At 40.5% G+C, this 22298-nt stretch overlaps 1 protein-coding gene across 1 annotated transcript; it reads right to left on the bottom strand.

Annotated features, from left to right (window-relative positions):
• Positions 1-7462: 7462 nt before the first annotated feature.
• dkk3b (dickkopf WNT signaling pathway inhibitor 3b) lies at positions 7463-16791 on the bottom strand. Its single transcript, XM_039018155.1, has 7 exons — positions 16525-16791; positions 16049-16174; positions 15786-15863; positions 13352-13444; positions 12839-12983; positions 10622-10772; positions 7463-7708 (listed from the first exon to the last, which is right to left on the bottom strand). The coding sequence occupies exons 1-7, from the start codon at positions 16738-16740 to the stop codon at positions 7684-7686; spliced, it is 834 nt and encodes a 277-aa protein (XP_038874083.1). The 5' UTR covers positions 16741-16791; the 3' UTR covers positions 7463-7683.
• Between the last annotated feature and the right edge of the window lie 5507 nt (positions 16792-22298).

Here is a 22298-nt window from a genome sequence, read left to right as displayed (position 1 = left end):
AATATGCAATATGCATACAAAATAATATACTTACCTTCCTTGAAAATCCATCTATACCGCCAAAGATGACAATGTTGTATCATGAAAAAAAGCATTGAAATTAAAAGTGAAATGTTTAACCTATTAACCTGCTTCATTATTTATGTATTACCAGTTGATGAAGAACAACTCATATTTCATACATCATTGAAAATGTGTCCACGAATAAAAAAGTTAATAACTTCTTAGATTTGATGGAGACATTATACATCTTAGTACCTTATCAATTTATGATTTGTATCAATGTGAACGAGAGACAGGGGAGCAGGAACAGAGTATTTTTGCCGAGGAATGCAACAAAGCTGGATCATTCTGGCAATGATACCTGCACCATCTACACGCTGCAAAGACTCTCTAACTCTTCACCATTGTACACGATGGCCCATTGCTCTGATACTTCCTTTGACCATTCTAAAGCCCCCATGGGGCATCCTTGCCTTAATGGTCCTGACTTTCTGTTCTAACTCTTCATCTGACATATCAGAATAGCATTCCCTGACAGACATATTGTGTTCTTTCATTCTTCTGTAAAAAAAGCTAACCGTTACACTGTCATGAAATATGATTATAGATCGACTATGAAACAAATAGGACATGGCCTGCATATGAGTTACCATGAAAGAAAGTTATATGAATTCAACTGAAAATAGCGAAAACAGGCATTCATAGCTAAATGTTTTTGGTTAGCTTGAGAATAATAATTGCATGATTTATCATTCTACGGTATGTATGTAATATAGTAGAATGTTATGAACCGACACTGAATCGTAGGAGCTAACTGCTAGCTATGTAAAGTTAGAAGTTGGACGGAAGAACGCCCAGTGCTGCTTACCTGAGATGCCATCGTCACACAGTCCTTCGTAGGTGTCCACTATGACTTCCTTTGTGTTGGAAAGAAAGGCTGAACAGTATTGGTTGTAGCCAAACTGACACTCAAAACATGGACAAAATGGAGGGTGGTTGACAGCTAAATTAAAGTTGTGTTTTCAAATACATTTTTTGTTCTTGAAATATTTTTGGGGAATAAAATGCAGTTTTGCACTATATTACAAAATATTTGATTGAACTTTATTTTACTTTGAAGCCTTGATTTTGCTTTCAGAACAATTATTTTTGATTGAAAAAATAATAATTTTGCTCTCGACAAAAATACATCTATTTCTTGCAAGTTGGAGAGGGGGCTAATAGCTAAACAATAGACTATTCTTTAGTAAAGGTTGAATAGTCTAACAGCCGAGCTAGGTGTGACCCCCCCCCCCCCCCCACTGTACCCGATTCTGGAAACTCTGAGGGCCCATAATATTTTATACAATGTTGCAAGTTTGCTAATGCTAGCATCAGCCGGACCCAAGTTAATAGGTTTCAAGTTCGTTGCATACAGGCCATGGGTAGCCAATGTGATTTATAGGATATTTATTTTTAAATCATGATAGTTTCTACCTGCAGGCTGCAATGTTTTTATGTAGGCTATTTTTACATAGTTGACAAATGGCAATAGAAGTTACTGTTTAGGTTTGTATCATTTGGGTTAATTTTGATTAACCACATGACAATGATTGAGACACGAAGACGTTATTATAAATGAAAATGTGCATATGAAAACCATAACTGGCACGCAGACCAGGAGAAATGGTAAGAAATTGACATTCCACATGAGAAAGGTTGCCGACTCCTCGTGTAGCCTATTACTGGCAACTTAAGGAGAGTAATGACAGAAAGCCAGTAGGAGGGGGAGGAGGAAAGGTCAGGTAAGGTTACGTTTTTTTCCTTCTGGTTATCTTGTTCTCTGGCTCCCTCTTGAGTCATGTGTCTTATTTCATTAAACAGTGCGCTTCAAGCTCAATGCATATAGATTTTATTAAAACATATAGGGTGTGTCTATATGGAAAAATACACCTTTAAAAATTGTCGAAAGAACAGATGACTTTCGGTCAACCAAGATATGTTTTAGATGGGGACAGCCATATTAGGAATAGTAGGCTATCTTACATAAGTCTGCAAATGCTATGATGCATGGAATGCTTTACTATAAAGGTACATTTCTAATGGTGAAAATTTGCTCCCCAAACTTCACTCATGTGCCACCTATGCATAAGCTAGTGGTTTTGCTGTTCATTATTAGTCTTGTTGACTGAGGGAAATGTAAATGTGGAGTTATTCTAACATGTTCAAAGTGCACAGTAAGGACACACGTCATTGCATCCTCAATTTGCATGTTCAGTTGAGATTCATTACCATAACATAAATGTGATTTTTGTCATTCTGAGCACCATAGGTGGACACCCTAATCAAGTTACCCAATGCATGTGGGTCCAGTAATTTTCTCAAATGTCCGGTAAATTAAAATGCTACCGGTCAAATGTCAAGTGCCTCATTTTCATAACTGAAACCCTGCTTGGCCTATAGTGCCATTTAGCTCAGGTATGGAACAATGGGAAGTTGGGAACCAAGAAACATACACTGTGTTACTGCCAGATGCATCCCTTGAGCTAATCTGCACACTGTTAAACCAGGTTTGCATATACTGTAGGTCTACTGTTACTGTACAGCACTGATCAGATGTGCCATGACATTTGTTTAATGTGCAGGACTGGTTCCCTCTGGACAGAGCAACAGAGCAGACAGTCTATTATTTACTCTATCAAACCAGTGACAAGTCTGTGACAGCTGCAAGCTTGTCAAACAGAAGCATTGTCTCCAGCCAGGCGGCAAGGCAGTTGTGGAACGCAGTGGCATCTTGTCCTCACATTATATATAGGCCTACTGTATGTGTGTGCTTATTATAAACCAAATAAACCATTTGATAAACAGGTGTCACAAGGAGAAACTTCAACTGTACAGTAAGGACATAAAAAGCCATCAAGAAATCCCTGGTGACTGGTGAGCAACATGTGTAGGCTATTCACTAAAGCACTGCCGTGAAAAATCGGATACCCATTCGTGGAGGAAGGAATGAAGGTAAGCTGGCTCGTCAGGTGGGTATGAGAGAACAGTGTCTGGATCTCAATGAAAACACTCCCCAAAAGCCATTGAGACAGGCTGCTACGGCTACATTTACAATGACGGCCTACACCCGCCAAACCCGGACGACGCTGGGCCAATTGTACGCCGCCCAATCACCGCCGTAATAGTTATGTGAAATGACAACAAACCTCAAAAGTAATGCGTTACTGTAAGTAAGACCACCTTGGTAGTTTAGAGAAATCTGATGACAAGTCCACCTCAGCAGCTGTGAGTAATTTTGGCTTACTCACAACAATTACATACAAATGTCAAATGGAAAGGGCTTGCCGTGAGTCATAGGACCAGGCTGGATATCTTGTGACCCTGATTAAAAAGTCAGACAACTTGCCAGTTACAGAACACAAGCTTTAAAATGGCTTACCTCAAATAAGTGTCATTCCAGATGAACTTAGAAAACAAAGCAATCTATGAATGTTGTACAGAATTATAACGGGTTTTAATATTGAACAGCGACTTGGGGCTGTGCCACCCCACACACAAGAGCCCAAGCTAGATAGTTAGCCAGCCACTAGCTAGCCTTCCAACTTCTCTGGTGTTGTGAGAAATTCCCACTAATTCATAGCTGGCAGCAAAACCAGCACCACTAAAGTAAGAAGAATGTTCAAACTTTCTGAAAAGTATAGACATGAGTGTTAACAAAGCTACAATACTTTCTGGAAATGTTGCTAGCTAACGTTACCCCCCCTCCCTCCTGCGCATCTTTTCCGTGGCATGCTGTCTGTCGCACATACTATAGTTAGCAAAAGCTAGCCATTTGCAGTGATCTTTGAACATTTAAAAATGTTACATTTAGCTAATGTAGCGGATTCTAGTGCACAACAAAACCAAATCAGAGAAAATAGCATGTGAAATACAGATATACCTGCAATTTCGACGAGGATGAGTTTTCCTGCGTTCAATCAGAACAGAAGTATCTGCCGGTTGTAAGTGCCGCAACAGCTCAATTTTTGCGGGCTGGGAGAACGGGCGTATTCATTAGGGAAACGGTTTAGGATTTAAGAAGCAAACAGAGCAAAACGAGAGTTTCTATTGGACAAATTCAGGTAAATCCCTCCACGTTTCGTTCCATTTAGCTTCCGTTTAAGAAACGTTTTGTAACAGATTTGCCTTAATGAATAGGCCCCAGGAAATGTGACGGGTTGCTGGGTGCCAGAGATGTGACGTCAGCATCCACCAAAAAAGTCCACATTGTTGTATTTCACTGTTAGCAACTGCTTTATGGAAATTCATTTTCTTTGACATAAAAAAAGATATAAAGTATAGTTTAATTCTAATGATTAAAAAAAAAAAAATCATAGGCCTATCATGATCAAAAATACGTCTGAGGTTTCATTCCATATCAGTCAAAAATATTTCACTTGATACCAACAGAGAAAGCATTTACATTGCAGCACAAAATTAGAGCATAAGCCTGTAATAGAATGGACGTGACAGTAATACGTGTTGCAATTAACTGAGCACTTAGCCTATGTCTACACAGGCAGCCCAATTCTGGGGTGCGTTCAGTTTGATTGAACGTTTGCTACCTTGCATAACGGTTAGTACTGAACGACACGTTTCCCAAAAACGTTACTGAACAGACTGAGTGAGGTATGTCTACTCCGTTTGGTGGGCGTGGCGGTGTGTGGCTTGAAGCAATGAGTGATCCATTTGAAAGGGCAGCAGTGCATTTAACTGGTCGTTCAGAAGAGCACCATTGTTTTTGGTTGTTGAGTCAATTAGAACATGCCCATTTCAAGCTTATCTTTCTAAAAAATAAGAAGTTATTTCAGGAAATATTAAGGCAAGTTAGCTGGCTAACTCAATGATCCTGCTCTGTAGTAAACCCATTAGAATTGAGCTGCCTGTGTAAACACAGCCTTAGAAAATCCAGGTTGAGAGCCATGCGGAATGGGCTGGGATTTTACCTCTAATCCCGTCTGGGAGTGTTCCATTTGCATTAGGTTTTAGGTCCACATGCAGTTTGTTCTGATGTGGTAAAATGTTGATTTTTCCTGATGTCCCACAGCTGTGTGTAATCTGTCTATAATCTGTTATGCAGTGAAAAAGCCAAGTTTTGCCATGACTTCACCCACCCCAGGTTTTAGGCTCACTAACCCACTGGAGTACTGACATATCCAGCCTAAATTGTAGGCTGCTGCCCACTAGAACCTAGGATATTACAAGGCTAAAAAAGACTGCAGTAGATTCCAAAAGTGTTGCATTTTTTTAAACTAAGCAAGTCAGTTATGAACAAATTCTTATTTTACAATGATGGCCTACCAGGGAACAGTCGGTTAACTGCCTTGTTCAGAACAACAGATTTTTATCTTGTCAGCATGGGGATTCAATCCAGCAACCTTTCGATAACTAGCCCAACACTCTAACCACTAGGCTACCTGCAAAGACCGTAGCAGAGCATTTTTGGGATGATTTTAAAATACTTAGTCACATAACATTGGTAAACAGGTTCTGTTACTCATTTTAGGTTTGTACAAATATTTGTCACAGATATGAAGGCCCGTTTTATTATACTGAACAAAAATATAAACAACATTTTACCTAATTTTTTATTTTGATTTACAGGAGCAATTAGGTTATTTCAATTAGTCGGCTCAAGGATTCGAACCAGCAACCTTGCGGTTCCTTGCCCAACACGCTAAACCACTAAGCTACCTGAGTTGCAGTTCATATAAAGAAATCAGTCAATTGAAATACATTTATTAAGCCCTAATCTATGGATTTCACAATTGGGCATACAGATATGCATCTGTTGGTCACAGATACCTCCATTTGCCTCATGCAGTGCAACATCTCCTTTGCATATAGTTGATTAGGCTGTCGATTGTGGCCTTTGGAATGTTGTCACACTCCTCAAATTGCTGTGCGAAGTTGGTGGATATTGGTGGGAACTGGAGCATGCTGTTGTGCACGTCAATCCAGAGCATCTCAAACATGCTCAATGGGTGACATGTCTGGTGAGTGTGCAGGCCATAGAACTACACAATTCCAGGAATTCTGTACAGATCCTTGCGACATGGGGCAATGCGTAATCATGCTGAAACATGAGATGATGGCGGTGGGTGGATGGCACGACAATGGGCCTCAGGATCTCGTCACAGTATCTCTGTGCATTCACGACGCCATCCACCCGGCACAATTGAAACCAGGATTTATCCGTGAAGAGCACAATTCTTCAGCATGCCAGTGGCAATCAAAGGTGAGCATTTGGCCACTGTAGTCGGTTACGATGCCTTACTGCAGTCAGGTCAGGACCCTGGTGAGGACGATGAGCACGCAGATAAGCTTCGCTGATGTTTTCTGACAGTTTGTGCAAACATTCTTCGGTTGTTTCATCAGCAGCACAGTTCATCAGCCCGGGTGGCTGGTCTCAGACAATCCCTCAGGTGAATAAGCCGGATTAGGTGGTCCTGGGCTGGCGTGGTTACACATGGTCTACGGTTGGGATGCACTGCCAAATTGTCTAAAACGACATTGGAGGCTGCTTACGGTAGAGAAATTAACATCCAATTATCTGGCAACAGCTCTGGTGGACATTCCTGCAGTCAGCATGCCAATTGCACCTTCCCTCAAAACTTGAGACATTGCAAAGGAGAAACGCTCCCTAACAGGGATGTAAACAATTTGACTGTCCTTCCTGTGTTAAATGGTAATGATTTCGCTTTGCTTATTTGAGCTGTTCTTGCCATAATATGGACTTGGTCTTTTACCAAATAGGGCTATCTGTATACCACCCCAACCTTGTCACAACACCATTGTCTCAAACGTATTAAGAAGGAAAGAAATTCCACAAATGAACTTTTAACAAGGTACACCTGTTAGTTGAAATTCATTCCAGGTGACTACCTCATGAAGCTGGTTGAGAGAATGCCTAAAGGGTGCAAAGCGGTCAAGGAAAAGGGTGGCTACTTTGGAGAATCTCAAATATATTTTGATTTGTTTAACACTTTTGGTTGCTACATGAGTCCATGTGTTATGTCATAGTTTTGATGTATTCACTCTTATTCTACAATGTAGAAAATAGTAAGAAGGAAAAACCCTTGACTGGAGTAGGTGTCCTAACATTTGACTGGTAATGTATATTCCAGCCCTGATCATACTGGAAACTGAAATTGGGTAGAAGTTTCAATTAGCACCAGAATATGTGACCATTCCCAATGTGTTCTATGACGTGCATGTATGTGTGCAATACAACTGTTAAACCAGATTAACCTACATACAGAGTCAACAGAATGTTGTCTTTCTACCTCAAGCATCACTGTCTGAGTCACAACTAAAGAACAGACAGAGGATTCAACATCAAACAGGACATCAGATGCGTGTATAATGCTGCCATCTAGTGTGAGATTACACATATATCACTGGCCTGTAATATCAGTAGTAATAGCTGGAAAGTAAATACAAGAAAAATGTTTATTTATTCAAATTACATCATGAGTGCTTTGCTTGGTTAGTTGATGTGATTGAGAACACATCTGTCGGCACCATTTTCATCTGGTTAGGCCATTGTCTGTCTAACAATGCCAGACCGATACTAGAGTCCAGTCAGAAGTTTTCAGAAAACACACAACCATGTCTCATCTTAAGGCATTAGTCCTCTTCACTGTATCTGGTGGTCACCTAGTTCACACACAGGGATCCGCGTCTGAAACAAAGTTAGTAAAAGCAATATACATTTTTTATACATTTCAATATGGCTCCCGAGTGGCACAGCGGTCTAAGGCACTGCGTCTAAGTACAAGAGGCATCACTACAGTTCCTGGTTCCATTCCAGGCTGTATCACATCCAGGCGTGATTGGGAGTCCCATAGGGCGGCGCACAATTGGCCCAGTGTCGTCTGGGTTTGGCCGGGATAGGCCGTCATTGTAAATAAGAATTTGTTCTTAATTAACTGACTTGCCTAGTTTGATATAACACGTCACGTAAATACATTTGCTGAAATTCATGGAATGCCTTACAATATTAAATAGTAAAATGGATGGCTATGACATTAGTCAAAGTTGTTCCTAATTTGGCTTCTGAAATTACTCTTTACATATTGATCAATGGAGAAATGTTTTTGGGTCATCAAGCCAAAACTTTGGCAGTGATAATTTGATCTGTCATTGTGAGTAAAAATACAAAACAAAAAAAAAATTCACCAAATTTTAACATGGTCAAAAATAGCACGTTCAACTTCATAAAACATTTTCTCCCCATCTCAAGTTGTAAAACAAAAACTAAATTAAGTGCCTCCAGCTTAATTAAATAATGAAACAAATGCCTGAGATCAGGCACTAGGCTGTTTTTATTATTATTTTACTTTTAATCGATATATTTTAAACTTTTTGTATTTTATCCCCCTTTTTCAATCTTCTCTCATCACTGCAAATCCCTAAAGCGCCGGGAGAGGCGAAAATGGAGTCATGCGTCCTCCAAAACATGACCCCCCTAATCACGCTCCTAAACAAGGTAGCCAGCCGCACCAATGTGTCGGAGAAAACACTGTTCAACTGGCGGGCACCCGGCCCGCCACGAGGAGTTTCTAGGGCGCGATGAGCTAAGTAAAGCTCCCCGGCCAAACTCTCCCCTAACCCGGACGACGCTGGGCAAATTGTGTGACACAGGCCGGGAATGAACCCGGGTCTGTAGTAACACCTTAGACCGCTGCACCACTCAGGAGGCCACTAACAATTAAAAAACTATACAGTACCAGTCAAAAGTTTGGACACACCTACTCATTCAAGGGTTTTTCTTTATTTTTACTATTTTCTTCATTGTAGAATAAAAGTGAAGATAGCAAAACCATTAAATTAAAAGATATGGAATCATGTAGTAACAAGAAAAAAAGTGTTAAACAAACCGATACGTTTTATATTTGAGATTCTTCAAAGCAACCACCCTTTGCCTTGATGACAGCTTTGCAAACTTGTGGATTGTGGAGGCCAGGTCATCTGATACAGCTCTCCATCCTTCTTGGTCAAATAGCCCTGACACAGCCTGGAGGTGCGTGTTGGGTCATTGTCCGGTTGTAAAACAAATGATAGTGGGACTAAGCTCAAACCAGGTGGGATGGCGTGTCGCTGCAGAATGCTGGGGTAGCCATGCTGGTTAAGTGTGTCTTGAATTCTAAATAAATCACTGACAGTGTCACCAGCAAAGCACCCCCACACCTTCATGCTTCACAGTGGGAACCACACATGCGGAGATCATCCTTTCACCTACTCAGTGTCTCACAAAGACACAGCGGTTGGAGCCAAAAATCTCAAATTTGGGACTCAGACGAAAGGACATATTTCCACCGGTTTAATGTCCATTGCTTGCGTTTCTTGGCCCAAGCAAGTCGCTTCTTTTTGGTCCTTTAGTAGTGGTCTCTTCGCAGGAATTTGACCATGGAAGGCCTGATTTACGCAGTCTCCTCTGAACAGCTGATGTTGAGATGTGTCTGTTACTTGAACTCTGAAGCATTTATTTTGGCTGCAATCTGAGGTGCAGTTAACTCTAATGAACTTATCCTCTGCAGCAGACGTAACTCTGGGTCTTCCTTTCCTGTGGCGGTCCTCATGAGAGCCAGTTTCTTCATAGTGCTTTCAAAGTTCTTTGAAATGTTCCACATTGACTGACCTTCATGTCTTAAAGTACATGGCACACCTGTTAATTGAAATGCATTCCAGGTGACTATGTCATGAAGCTGGTTGAGAGAATGCCTAGAGTGTGCAAAGCTGTCATCAAAGCAAAGGGTGGCTACTTGAAGAATCTCAAATCTATTTTGATTTGTTTAACACTTTTTTGGTTACTACATGATTCCATGTGTTATTTCATAGTGTTGATGTATTCACTATTATTCTACAATGTAGAAAATAGTAAAAATAAGAGAAAACCCCTGGAATGTCACGAATATCACCGAAGGTGGCACCCCTTCCCGTTCGGGTGGCGCTCGGCGGTCGTCGTCACCGGTCTACTAGCTGCTACCGATCCCTTTTTCCCCTTTTCGTTTTGTTGGGTCTAATTGGTTTCACCTGTTCCTTGTTTGGGGTTTTGGGTTGGGGTTATTTAAGTTCAGTTAGCCCACCTGTGTTCGTGCGGGATTGTTTGCTGTTTTTTGGTCAAGGAGTGTTCCTGTTTTTTGGATTGTCCGCTGTACAGCGTATGTGCCTGTGTAGTACATTACTGGAGTGTTGTACGCCTGTGTTCCGCGTCACCCTCTTTGTGCGTGGTGATTGAATGGAAATAAAGAGTTTTTTCCGAATCCTCTGCACCTGACTCCACACCCATCACTCTACGCACCGTTACATGGAATGAGTAGATGTGTCAACTTTTGACTGGTACTGTATAACTACATGTGAAAATTTCAAAATATTTTTAAATGCATTAAAATAAATTTTTCTGATGCATTTAACATATTTTGTGATGTTTTACATAAGATGTTGGAATGTATTTTAAATGTATAACATGTATCCTAAATAATGTAGCGGTAAAAATATATTGCAATTGTTTTTCTTTTTTTTGTATGGGAAAATCTGACAGACCCATATGCAACAATCACAGCTGTTTTATGAGGATTAGAAATGCTCTCACCCATGGGGTTGGCAGTGGAGCCCGCCAGCACAGAGGCAGTATTCCCTCGGACCCTCCACGTCCCAGGACAGCATGTCCATCAGCAAATTAGGGTGGCTGTTGCACGCTTCACCCTTATCCGGCCTGGGCTGGCACACTGGGAAGAGCAGCTCTGCAACCACCATGAGAAGGACAGAGAGAGAGGTGGGGAAGCAGCGGAGATGAGGATTGTAAGAGGGGGACAAGTGGTGAAGAAAGCATATTAGACAGGGAAGGGGAATGCATGAACATCATAGGAAAGAATGAAGTGGGTACAGGCTGGGCTCTAATTTGCAACAGTATTGGTCACATATGCTCCTAAATATTTAGCTGTGCCGTGCAGTGCACCTGGAATGCTGATTTGGTAGCCTAGAAAAATATTCATCCAGATATATTAAATGACAAAATGTGTCGTTGGGAGCAAGCAAAGTTGTTACATTTGTGTTTGTCTGATACAAATAAGCGACATAAGAGGCTGCTTAGGGTCCCGTGGCCACTAGGGAACCCCCCCCCAAAAAATATGGTAGTGCATCAGCAGTTTTACTTGTGCTATGTCAGTCACTCAATTAGCCCATGTCAGCTAACATGTTTAGATTGCTAGGTCTAGCCAGCTATCTAAACATGTTAGCTGACATGGGATAATTAAAGACCAGGCACCCAGGGCACTTGCACAGGTGCTCTGACCTGCAGGGGGCCCCCATTGAGTTTGTTAGTCACCCAGATATATGAACATGACATTAAGTCAATGCAAAAGGTGTGGAACTGCAGGAAAATGTATTTTCTCCACCGCCAGAACAACTCATCACAAGAAAAATAAAATAATTGTCACACAATTGCTAAGGGGGAGACGAGGGTGGCTTTGATCCTGTGTTTAAGCAGACAACATTTTATTTTAAATCATGAATTTGCGTACACATTTGGTAATTTAAATCAACCATATCGCAGGTCGTTTAAATGACTATTGGCCGCTAGCCATTTGTTTGATAACAAAACAACCTTGTCCAGTCATGTTACCCATCTGGCTAACAACCTGGTAACTTCACCAGTATGGTTTAAAATGGCACTGGAAGAAATGGGACTGGATAGCTACCTCAGGATTACCTCTGATGGTACATCCATTTTGGGAATTTTAAATTAACGATATATAACCAATGAAGAATATAACTTAGAAATGCCTCATGAATTTAGTTAAAAGCCCAGTGCAGTCAAAATGCAGTTTTTCCAGTGTTGTGTTATTTCCTGATAGTTGCTGGTTTAAAATATAATCTAGACAAGACCTTGTAATCAAGCAGGTTTTCATGGGCAGGAGTTGACTTGATTGGTGATATCACCAGGCAGTAAATTGGATAATACACCAATAACAAGAGTTCCAAATCTCTGCAAAACAGCTAGTTTTCCCCTTCCCATTCAGACCACTTCAAGACAGTCCTAGCAAAATTCTTGCTTGAGAAATAGTTATCTAAAAAACAATTTTTGGCCATTGTAATGGAAAAGTTTTACAGTAAGGTAGTTAACTGTTACCCATAAATGATTTGATACTGATATAAAAACAGCTGCATTGGGCCTTTAAACTTTCTTACCCATCAGAGCCCAAAATACAAGCTTGTTTTACTCCACTATTTGTAAACAATGTCATTGTACACAACACTGTATAGCCTCAAAGCATGGACAAAACTATAATTTCTCATGGATGGTCAGTCCTTGCATCCATAGCTCTGTCTATACATTTGAGTGGTTACTTTTCCCCAGCCCCATCTGTCAGCGCTGTACCAAAACAAGGGTGAGGTGGCCACTATCACTATAAAGTTAAACTGTTACACTTACTCATTCCAGGGTTTTTCCCCTTTATTTTTACTATTTTCTACATTGTAGAAATAATAGTGAAGACAAACTATGAAATAACAAATATGGAATCATGTAGTAACCTTTTTTAAAGGTTCATTGGACCTTTAAAAAAAAAAGTAGGATTAATATATTGTGGCCTTTCTTTCTGCTACTCCTATAGTTTGGACTACTAACTTTTTAAAGATGGGAGCACCAGTGATACCAATGAAAAGGTTAATTTAGAATCATGGGTACAGGAGAGAAAGAAAAAAAAGAGGACCAGTAAGTAACAACATACTTTCACACAAACAATACCTTGAACAGTTAATTCAATAGATAGGTTTTTGGGCACTGAATGTGTGTTTGACCATATACCTTTGAGAATGGCACAGCAGTGTTTTGGCTTACAGTCACTCTGGTACTGACAGATGCAGCCTGCATTGCCCTTGGTGGCATTCTTAGTGCACTGTCCCCACACACACATCTGGTCTGAACAACACTCTTCATCCTTTGTGCAGGTCTTAAAAAAAAAAAAAAAAACACATTAGTAATAGTCATTTTTTGTGATTGGAACAAGCTGTAATCAGAGACATAATCTAGACCAGGGATGGCCCGCAGACCAAATGAGTGTATTGATGTGGGTACGCAGACCCACAAGCCACTGCAGACCCTCATGTGTAGTTCTGATTTTTTTGTGGCCCCCACCCCCATCAGATGCCCATCCCTGATCTAGAACTTCACAAGATCTGGAGTATCAGAAGTACACAACTAACTTGGGTTCATTGCATTTGTTTACATCCCTTTTGTTTCCATTTCTCAATTTAAGGCTGAATTTTGACTCAGGATTGGGATGAAAATAAGATGTTAATCCCCAAAAAAGAGACTCACCATATCAACATCTCTGCAGGGGAGGCACTTGGAGCTTACTATCTCATATAGGCAGTAACTGTTCTTACCACAATCTTCATCAAGCATACATTCCTGGTAAGAGAAATCACATTCAGACAGGACCAACCAGCATCCACACAACACACCATCCAACCCCCCTCCCACACAGGTACACCCATATTCCCTGTTTTATTAGCCTGTCCAATTTCCGCAACGTTTGTTTTCACACAAATGCTTTGCTCATTAAGGGATGTGCATTGACCTTTACAATGAGTACAGATGGATTGGATGGCTAAAAATCAGGAAATTCCAGTTAAATGGTGTTCTTGTTACATACTGAACTGACCTGAACACTGGCCCTCCATCGGCCTGAGGAAACGGCTTCTGCCAAAATCAGTCATCTAAACCTCGTGATTAACTTTATCTCTTCATGCTATGTGGAGTCGGGGGAAACTCAGCAGGCTTACAAAAACAACATACTTTGTCAGAGAGCTCCCAAGAGCACTTGGCTACGGAGATTGGAGACCTGACGGGTCTGTGGATATGCCTAACACGGTCTTCTCCCACACCTAGCAACATGAGAATACAGCATTTCACTACACAAACAGTGCCCGATTCACTTGCCATGAATAAACCTGAACCATTTATTGTTTCAAAACATTGGCTGTGTGTGGTGTGCTCCATCATTACCTAATTATTTCCATTGTGGGAAGTCAAGATGTGAGCATACACAGTGTATTATGTGTTTTTGTTTCAATCTCTTTTACACTCCATTGAACCACAAAGACATGTACTGTATCAAATAACAGGCAGGATCAAACACAGCTCCATGGCAGCCTGGACTAGTCTAGACAGATGCGGGTTGTGTCACTAACAGCAGTCTGGCAACCATCAACAGTAAGAATTTCCTTCACTGCGTACCACTCAAATCCATCTCAGCCAACCCCGTAGCTCACATGAAGTAACAATACATATATAGGATATAGCTTCTTGCTTTATTGTGTGTTTTTGTTCTACCTTCTGTAATTTTTGTGTGATGATTACTGCATTGTTGAGTTTGCAATGAAGGCATTTCACTGTACTTGTGCACGTGACATTAAAACATAAGAATATCTCTGCAAAAGCTTCAGTACAAAAAAGGCTTCCCAGTTCGCCAGACAGGATAACTCATTGTTGGGGGACTGGAGGAGACACTGGGGAAGACATGCTGCTCACCAACCCTAATAGCCTGTAATTCTGTTGATGAAGCACAGCTGTTTAGGCATCATACTGTGCATAGGACTGCTCTTCATTTTTCCCAAAGCAGAACATTTTCCCCCCACTAAATATTTAACCAAACATATCTCTGTGGAGCAGCCCACACAGCAGCAAAATTAAGTAGACACAAGTTTCTAAAAAGTAAAATGACCCAAGTGCAAGTCATTTGAGGTTTCCAGCAGGCTGTTTCCATGCATTTTTTTCCTGTCTATTAATTCAACCACATTCTGTTATGATGCCAGGAAAGGAAAAAGATCAAAACACTGCCATAAAATCTCCAATGGTGAAACAGCCTGTGGAATAATGGCTTAATATTGGTGTTCTAGTTTTTAAAAAGTGTAAAGTATATGGCCACCTCTTTAAAATACACTATGATCTCATTCATTATAAAAGAAAGACAATCTATTCACAACATTGAAAAGCGTTCTGTCTTTTTAGGTTTCCTGCAGTAGCTGAGAAATGACTTGGAAAAGAACACTGGTTTGAAACTGTGGCAACAGGATACATTGTTTCAGTCTCAAAACAAAATGACTGTACCCAGTTCCCTCCTTCCTTGCATAATGAGCTGTTAGATGAGGAAAAGGTTAACAAAAGACAAAAGAGCAGAGGAAAATAGGCAATAGTAGAACAGCTGGGTTTAAGTTAATCAACAGGCTTTTCCATTTGTTTTAGAGGAATAGCAATTAACTTAATTATTGTCTTGATGCTCCACCTTAATAAACTTATATCACATAGTATCCAAACAATACATATCATCAGGTTTGGGATCAATTGCACTTCTATTCCAGCATATTCAGGAGATAAACTTTGACCTAAAAATTCCCAGAGAAAATATTGAAACATCTAACGTTTTAATTAGCATACACTTCCTCTAGCGTGGGGACGAGGTTATGGAGTGTGAGACAGAGAGATCACATCTGTGTAGTCATCATGTGACTGACTCGGTTTCTTCAAAGGTCATACCCTGCTATGGTCTCACCTCATTCCATCTGGCTATTATTCAACATATACAAACATCCTTGTCTGAATACAATAACTGTCATTGGATTGTTCTGATGATCAGTACCCAGCTGTTTGGAAGCTGAAACACCTCTTACCTCAAATTGGTTTGCATTAAACTCCCTGCGATCCTTTTTTCAGCACCTAACAAATCAAAAAATATATAATACAAACTCACATGTTCAACTTCGTTCCATTGGCCATTGATCTCGATATGGGTCTGGAAGTGAGTCCCCCCTGTTCTGTTGTCCGTTTCCTAGAAGAGAAACCGGATACTTTCCTTGTCAGAAAACCTAAAAATGTAATGCCAAACTAACCAACCATTGTCTGATCTCCCTCTAGATATAAAACATCCAGATAAAATGTACATGTTGATGACTTGTGAAATGAATCCACACATGATCTTGCATCATTACCTCACCCTATTTGTAGTGCACCTACCTTGTCAATTCTCTCCGCGTTGTAAACAGTGTGGTTCCTGTTGTCCCTATATGTACTGGTCTCATTGTGGTAGTTCGGAAGCAAACCCTGTATATTAAGCAATGATTTGGCACTCTCATTGACCATCTATGAGAAAAAGTGATAAACATTAAAATTGTGAGCACATCTTGTTTGTTCCACAGTTTTTTTCTCTGGTTCTAAGATAGACCATGCATATGCAACATACAATTTAAATCCTTTCATTTATTAAATAGCACGTAAAGTACAATAGGGGCGTAGACTACAAGGAAAGCAGTCTACAGGCTATTAAATCAGGTATTTAAAAAAAATACAGCCTGGCTCTACCCATGGCCACAAAGTCAAAAGTTTCCCTGTAATTAAACACGTATTGTAAATAGTCTGCTATTAAAAATAATTAAAAGGATAGTCTATTGAATTATAGTGTATTATTACATATAGTAGAATGGAACATTTACCTGATCCACAGCCTCCTCCAGTACGTGCTGCGTGTCCTCCATCAACATCTCCACCTCTCGGAAAATTTCGTTTAGAGTCGCATGACCTCCATTCAAATGGTCCTCGAAACTAACACCAGTTATCGGGATGGTCTTCGGGCTCGAGATTCCATTCCCTAAACACAAACAAAAAGTAAGCGCTGCAACCTGCATCATCCTCGTGGTGGGACCAGACATACTTGTACCAACAGCATGCAAGGACGCTGACGCACACAAAGCACAGCTGTTTTATTTGGAAACTCAGAAGGGAAAAAAGAAACCGGAAAAAGAATCATGGTATTTTTAACGGGATCTATGGTAAGTATAAAGCCAAACTATTGGGATCCAGAATGTATTGTATTATCTAAATGGTTATTGGGATTCTGATTATATTGTTGCTGCTGCTTCTATTGATGGTGATGATAATAAAAAATGTCCCTTAATCAGCACATTTTCTTAACTTAAGTATATTGTCTTTGGATGTTACATTTTTTAACACTAGAATTTACCTATTATTTTGTTCACACTATCACCATACATTCATTATAGGCCCTAGGACTACTATTATGGATTTAAATGCTTAAAACGCAATAGCATATCACTGGCTAAGTAAATATACATTTTGGAAGCAGCACATTTCTCATATTTTTTTTAACTTTCTTTATGTAGCGTGAAATGCAGAGAGCGTGAAGTTGACAGAGTTGTCTATGCTGTGTCGGTAGCGTGACCATATATAGACAGTATATATGGCGGATTTGCAATAGCACTGTTTGTCCTGTAGATGGGTATGTAGGTCTAATAATTTTTTCAGACGTATGTAGTCAAGGGACATACGATCAGTATGATTCCGTGGGAAAATTCAACGAAAACAACACTTTTTTACACAATCAAATGATCTTTGATAGTTATTTGATTATTTATTTTTACAATATGTTTCCATATTTCAAATGTATGGGATCCATAACTCACTTGTAGGTACTCACAGAGGCCCCTAGGGCCATTGGCCCCCTCTTGAAATGTGCTTATCATACATAGCTCATTGATCATATCTAGATTCACTTTGCTGTGTGGCTGCTTTGTCAAACAGAAGCTTTATTATGTTACTCCTCGAACACACTGACAGTGTCATTGCATTTTGGTACACCAGAAGTACATTCATTTCCAATGGAACGCTACATTTACCTTGCACCATTGCGTTGCAGAGGCAGTTGCAGTGAGTTCTCTGTGGTGCATGTGTTGGATTTATCGAACGTATGCATCAAACTGAATGCGTAAACTGCTTGACAGAAATGGTAGCAGAAGATGAATGTTAAACTTTTGTTGCACACATATCCAGATGATGCTGCATACCATTTTGTGCAATGCCACTGTAGATGTGATCAAGGCATTTACAAAATAGCCTCCAACACTCTACTCAGCAAACTGGATGTAGTCTATCACAGTGCCATCCGTTTTGTCACCAAAGCCCCATATACTACCCACCACTGCGACCTGTCGCCAAACCCACTGGCTCCAGGTCATCTATAAGTCTTTGCTAGGTAAAGCCCCACCTTATTTCAGCTCACTGGTCACCATAGCAACACCCACCCGTAGCATGCGCTCCAGCAGGTATATTGCACTGGTCATCCCCAAAGCCAACACTTCCTTTGGCCTCCTTTCCTTCCAGTTCTCTGCTGCCAATGACTGGAACGAATTGCAAAAATCTCTGAAGCTGGAGTCTTATATCTCCCTCACTAACTTTAAGCATCAGCTGTCTGAGCAGCTTATCGATCACTGCACCTGTACACAGCCAATCTGTAAATAGCACACCCGACTACCTCATACCCATATTATTACTTATCCTCTTGTTCTTTTGCACCCCAGAATCTCTACTTGCACATCATCATCTGCACATCTATCACTCCAATATTAATGCTACATTTTTATTATTTTTGTCTCTAGAGCCTATTTATTGCCTACTTCCCTACTCTTCTACGTTAGCACACACTGTACATAGATTTTTCTATTTTTCTTTTCTTTTGTGTTATTGACTGTACGTTTGTTTATGTGTAACTCTGTTGTTTTTGTCGCACTGCTTTGCTTAATCTTGGCCAGGTCGCAGTTGTAAATGAGAAGTTGTTCTCAACTGGCCTACCTGGTTAAATAAAGGTGAAATAAAATAAATAGAAAAATGATTGTGTGAGAAAGAGAAGTTGATATGTCTCTGGAACTCAAGCCCTCCAAGTGGACAGCTGTCACTGGGCAATAAACCACCATGCAATGTGGAGGAGTGCCCAGCCCTCCTTGAGTGTGTGTTTGTGTTATGTCTTTCCTAATCTCTCGTGGGCAGACAACATAAACATAAATGGTACAGTAGATTTAAGCAATAAGGCCAGAGCGGGTGTGGTATATGGCCAATATACCACGGCTAAGGACTGTTCATATGCACGACAGGGCTGTGTCCAACGCAGAGTGCAATATACCACAAACCCCGAGGTACGTTATTGCTATTATAAACTGGTTACCAATGTAATTAGAGCAGTAAAAATAAATATTTTGTTGTACCCGTGGTATACGGTTTGATATACCAAGGCTGACAGCCAATCAGCCTTCAGGGCTCGAACCACCCAGTTTATAACTGTCTTTATACTATGGACACTGATAGCTAACTAGCAGAATAGTTCCGGTGCTTGGATTTTTCGTCCATGGTTATTTGGACAAATCATGATTTCACAGGTGTATACATAGCCGCGGGAAGTAGGAGTGGTGAGGGTGCTGCAGCACCCCATGAAAAATCTGAATTTAAAAAATATATATTTATAACAACAACAAAACATTCTGAATAGTAGTGCACTGGGCATTTTCTAGTATTAGTGTACCAATATAGACCGATATACTGTAGATATATGGAGCACAAGCAAAACAAATGTATGCATCTTTGCTTTGACAAAAAAAGTTAGTTATACTGTATAATTAAGTATCTTGCAGGATTAAACATTTGGAATAGTAAGAGTTGTTGCCCTGTCCCTTTTCTCTGCAATTGTCATTCTAATGGAATCCAGAAAAAACAAAACCCAGGCCTCAAACATTTACACTACCAATCAAAAGTTTGGACACAAGGGTTTTTCTTTATTTTACTATTTTCTACATTGTAGAATAATAGTGAAGACATCAAAATGAAGAAATAACACATAGGGAATAATGTACTGTAGTAACCAAAAAGGTGTTAAACAAATCAAAATATGTTTTATATTTTAGATTCTTCAAAGTAGCCAACCTTTGCACACTCTTGGCATTCTCTCAAACAGCTTCACATGGAATGCTTTTCCAACGGTCTTGAAGGAGTTCCCACATATGCTGAGCACTTGTTGGCTGCTTTTCCTTCACTCTGCGGTCCAACTCATCCCAAACCATCTCAATTGGGTTGAGGTCAGGTGATTGTGGAGGCCAGGTCATCTGATGCAGCACTCCATCACTCTCCTTCTTGGTGAAATAGCCCTTATACTGCCTAGAGATGTATTTTGGCTTATTGTCCTGTTGAAAAACAAATGATCGTCCAACTAAGCGCAAACCAGATGGGATGGCGTATCGCTGCAGAATGCTGTGGTAGCCATGCTTGTTAAGGGTGGCTTGAATTCTAAATAAATCACAGACAGTATCACCAGCAAAGCACCTCCACACCATCACACCTCCTGTGGGAACTACACATGCAGAGATCATCATGTTGCGGTCCTCATGAGAGACAGTTTCATCATAGCGCTTGATGATTTTTGCGACTGCATTTGAAGAAACTTTCAAAGTTCTTGAAATTATCCGGATTGACTGACCTTCATGTCTTAAAGTAATGATGGACTGTCATTTCTCTTTGCTTATTTGAGCTGTTCTTGCCATAATATGGACTTGGTCTTTTAACAAATAGGGATCTCTTCTGTATACCACCCCAACCTTGTCACAACACAATTGACTCAAATGCATTAAGAAGAAAATAAATTCCACAAATGAACTTTTAAGAAGGCACACCTGTTAATTGAAATGCATTCCAAGTGACTACCTCATGAAGCTGGTTGAGAGAATGCCTATAGTGTGCAAAGCTGACATCAAGGCAAAGGTTGGCTACTTTGAAGAATCTCAAATATATTTAGATTTGTCTTTTGGTTACACTTTTTTGGTTACTACATGATTCCATATGTGTTATTTCATAGTTTTGATGTATTCACTATTATTCTACAATGTAGAAAATAGTAAGAAGAAAGAAAAACCCTTGAATGAGTAGGTGTTCAAACTTTTGACTGGTACTGTATATTCCAGCCCTGATAATACTGAAAACTGAAATTGGGTAGAGGTTTCAATTAGCACCAGAATATGTGACCATTCCCAATGGCAATGTGTCCTATGACCACAGATTCTGATATTTCAGCCACACCCGTTGCTGACAGGTGTACAAAATTGAGCATACAGCCATGCAATCTCCATAGACAAACATTGGCAGTATAATGTTTTTTTGAGCTCAATGACATTCAGTGTGGCACTGTCATAGGATGCCACCTTTCCAACAAGTCAGTTCATCAAATTTCTGCCATGCTAGAGCTGTTCCGGTCAACTGTAAGTCCTGTTATTGCGAAATGGAAAGGTCTAGGAGCAACAGCAGCTCAGCTGCTAAGTGGTAGGCCACACAAGCTCACAGAACAGGACCGCTGAGACGTGTAGCGCATAAAAATCATTTGTCCTCACTACCGAGTCCTAATCTGCCTCTGGATGCAACGTCAGCACAAAAACTGTTCATCTGGAGCTTCATGAAGTGGGTTTCCATGGCCGAGCAAACACACACAAGACTAAGATCACCATGCTTAATGCCAAGCGTCGGTTGGAGTGGTGTAAAGCTCGCCGCCATTGGACTCTGGAGCAGTGGAAACGTGTTCTCTGGAGTGATAAATCACGCTTCACCATCTGGCAGTCCGACGGACAAATCTTGATTTGACGGATACCAGGAGAATGCTACCTACTTCGATGCATAGTGCGAACTGTAAAGTTTGGTATGGAAGGAATAATGGTCTGGGGCTGTTTTTCGTGGTGTGCTAGCCACCTTAGTTCCAGTAAAGGGAAATCTTAACGCTACAGCATGCAATGACATTCTAGACGGTTCTATGATTCCAACTTTGTGGCAACAGTTTGGAGAATGCCCTTTCCTGTTTCAGCATGACAATGCCCCCATGCACAAAGCGAGGTCCATACAGAAAGGGTTTGTCGATATCGGTTTGGAAGAACTTGACTGGCCTGCACAGAGACCTTACCTCAACCGCATCGAACACCTTTGGGATGAATTGGACCGCTGATTGCGAGCTAGGCCTAATCGCTCAACATCATTGCCCAACCTCACTAATGTTCTTGTGGCTGAATAGAAGCAAGTGCCTGCAGAAATGTTCCAACATCTAGTGGAAAGCCTTCCCAGAAGAGTAGAGGCTGTTATAGCAGCAAAGGGGGATCAAATCCTTGTTAATGCCCAAGAGTTTGGAATGAGATGTTCAACATGGCAGTGTTGCCATTATTTATTTTAAAAAATCTTTACAATGCCAAAATATACATGGCTCCAACCCACATATCACACACTCACAAACTGAAATCATATGTGTTCATTCTACAATCAATTACTGAGCGGGAGACTCAAATATCGCATTAATTTGTAAATAGGCCCACATGCAGTTGCTTCCTGTTTCAGTCATGTCTTTGGTCACATTCTTGTGGGGTGGGTCCTACAAAAACACCCTAATGATTAGTTG

This window comes from Salvelinus namaycush, chromosome 21 (genome assembly GCF_016432855.1).
Source record: "Salvelinus namaycush isolate Seneca chromosome 21, SaNama_1.0, whole genome shotgun sequence".
Lineage (NCBI taxonomy): Eukaryota > Metazoa > Chordata > Actinopteri > Salmoniformes > Salmonidae > Salvelinus > Salvelinus namaycush.
This window is presented reverse-complemented; position numbering and strand designations above follow the sequence as displayed.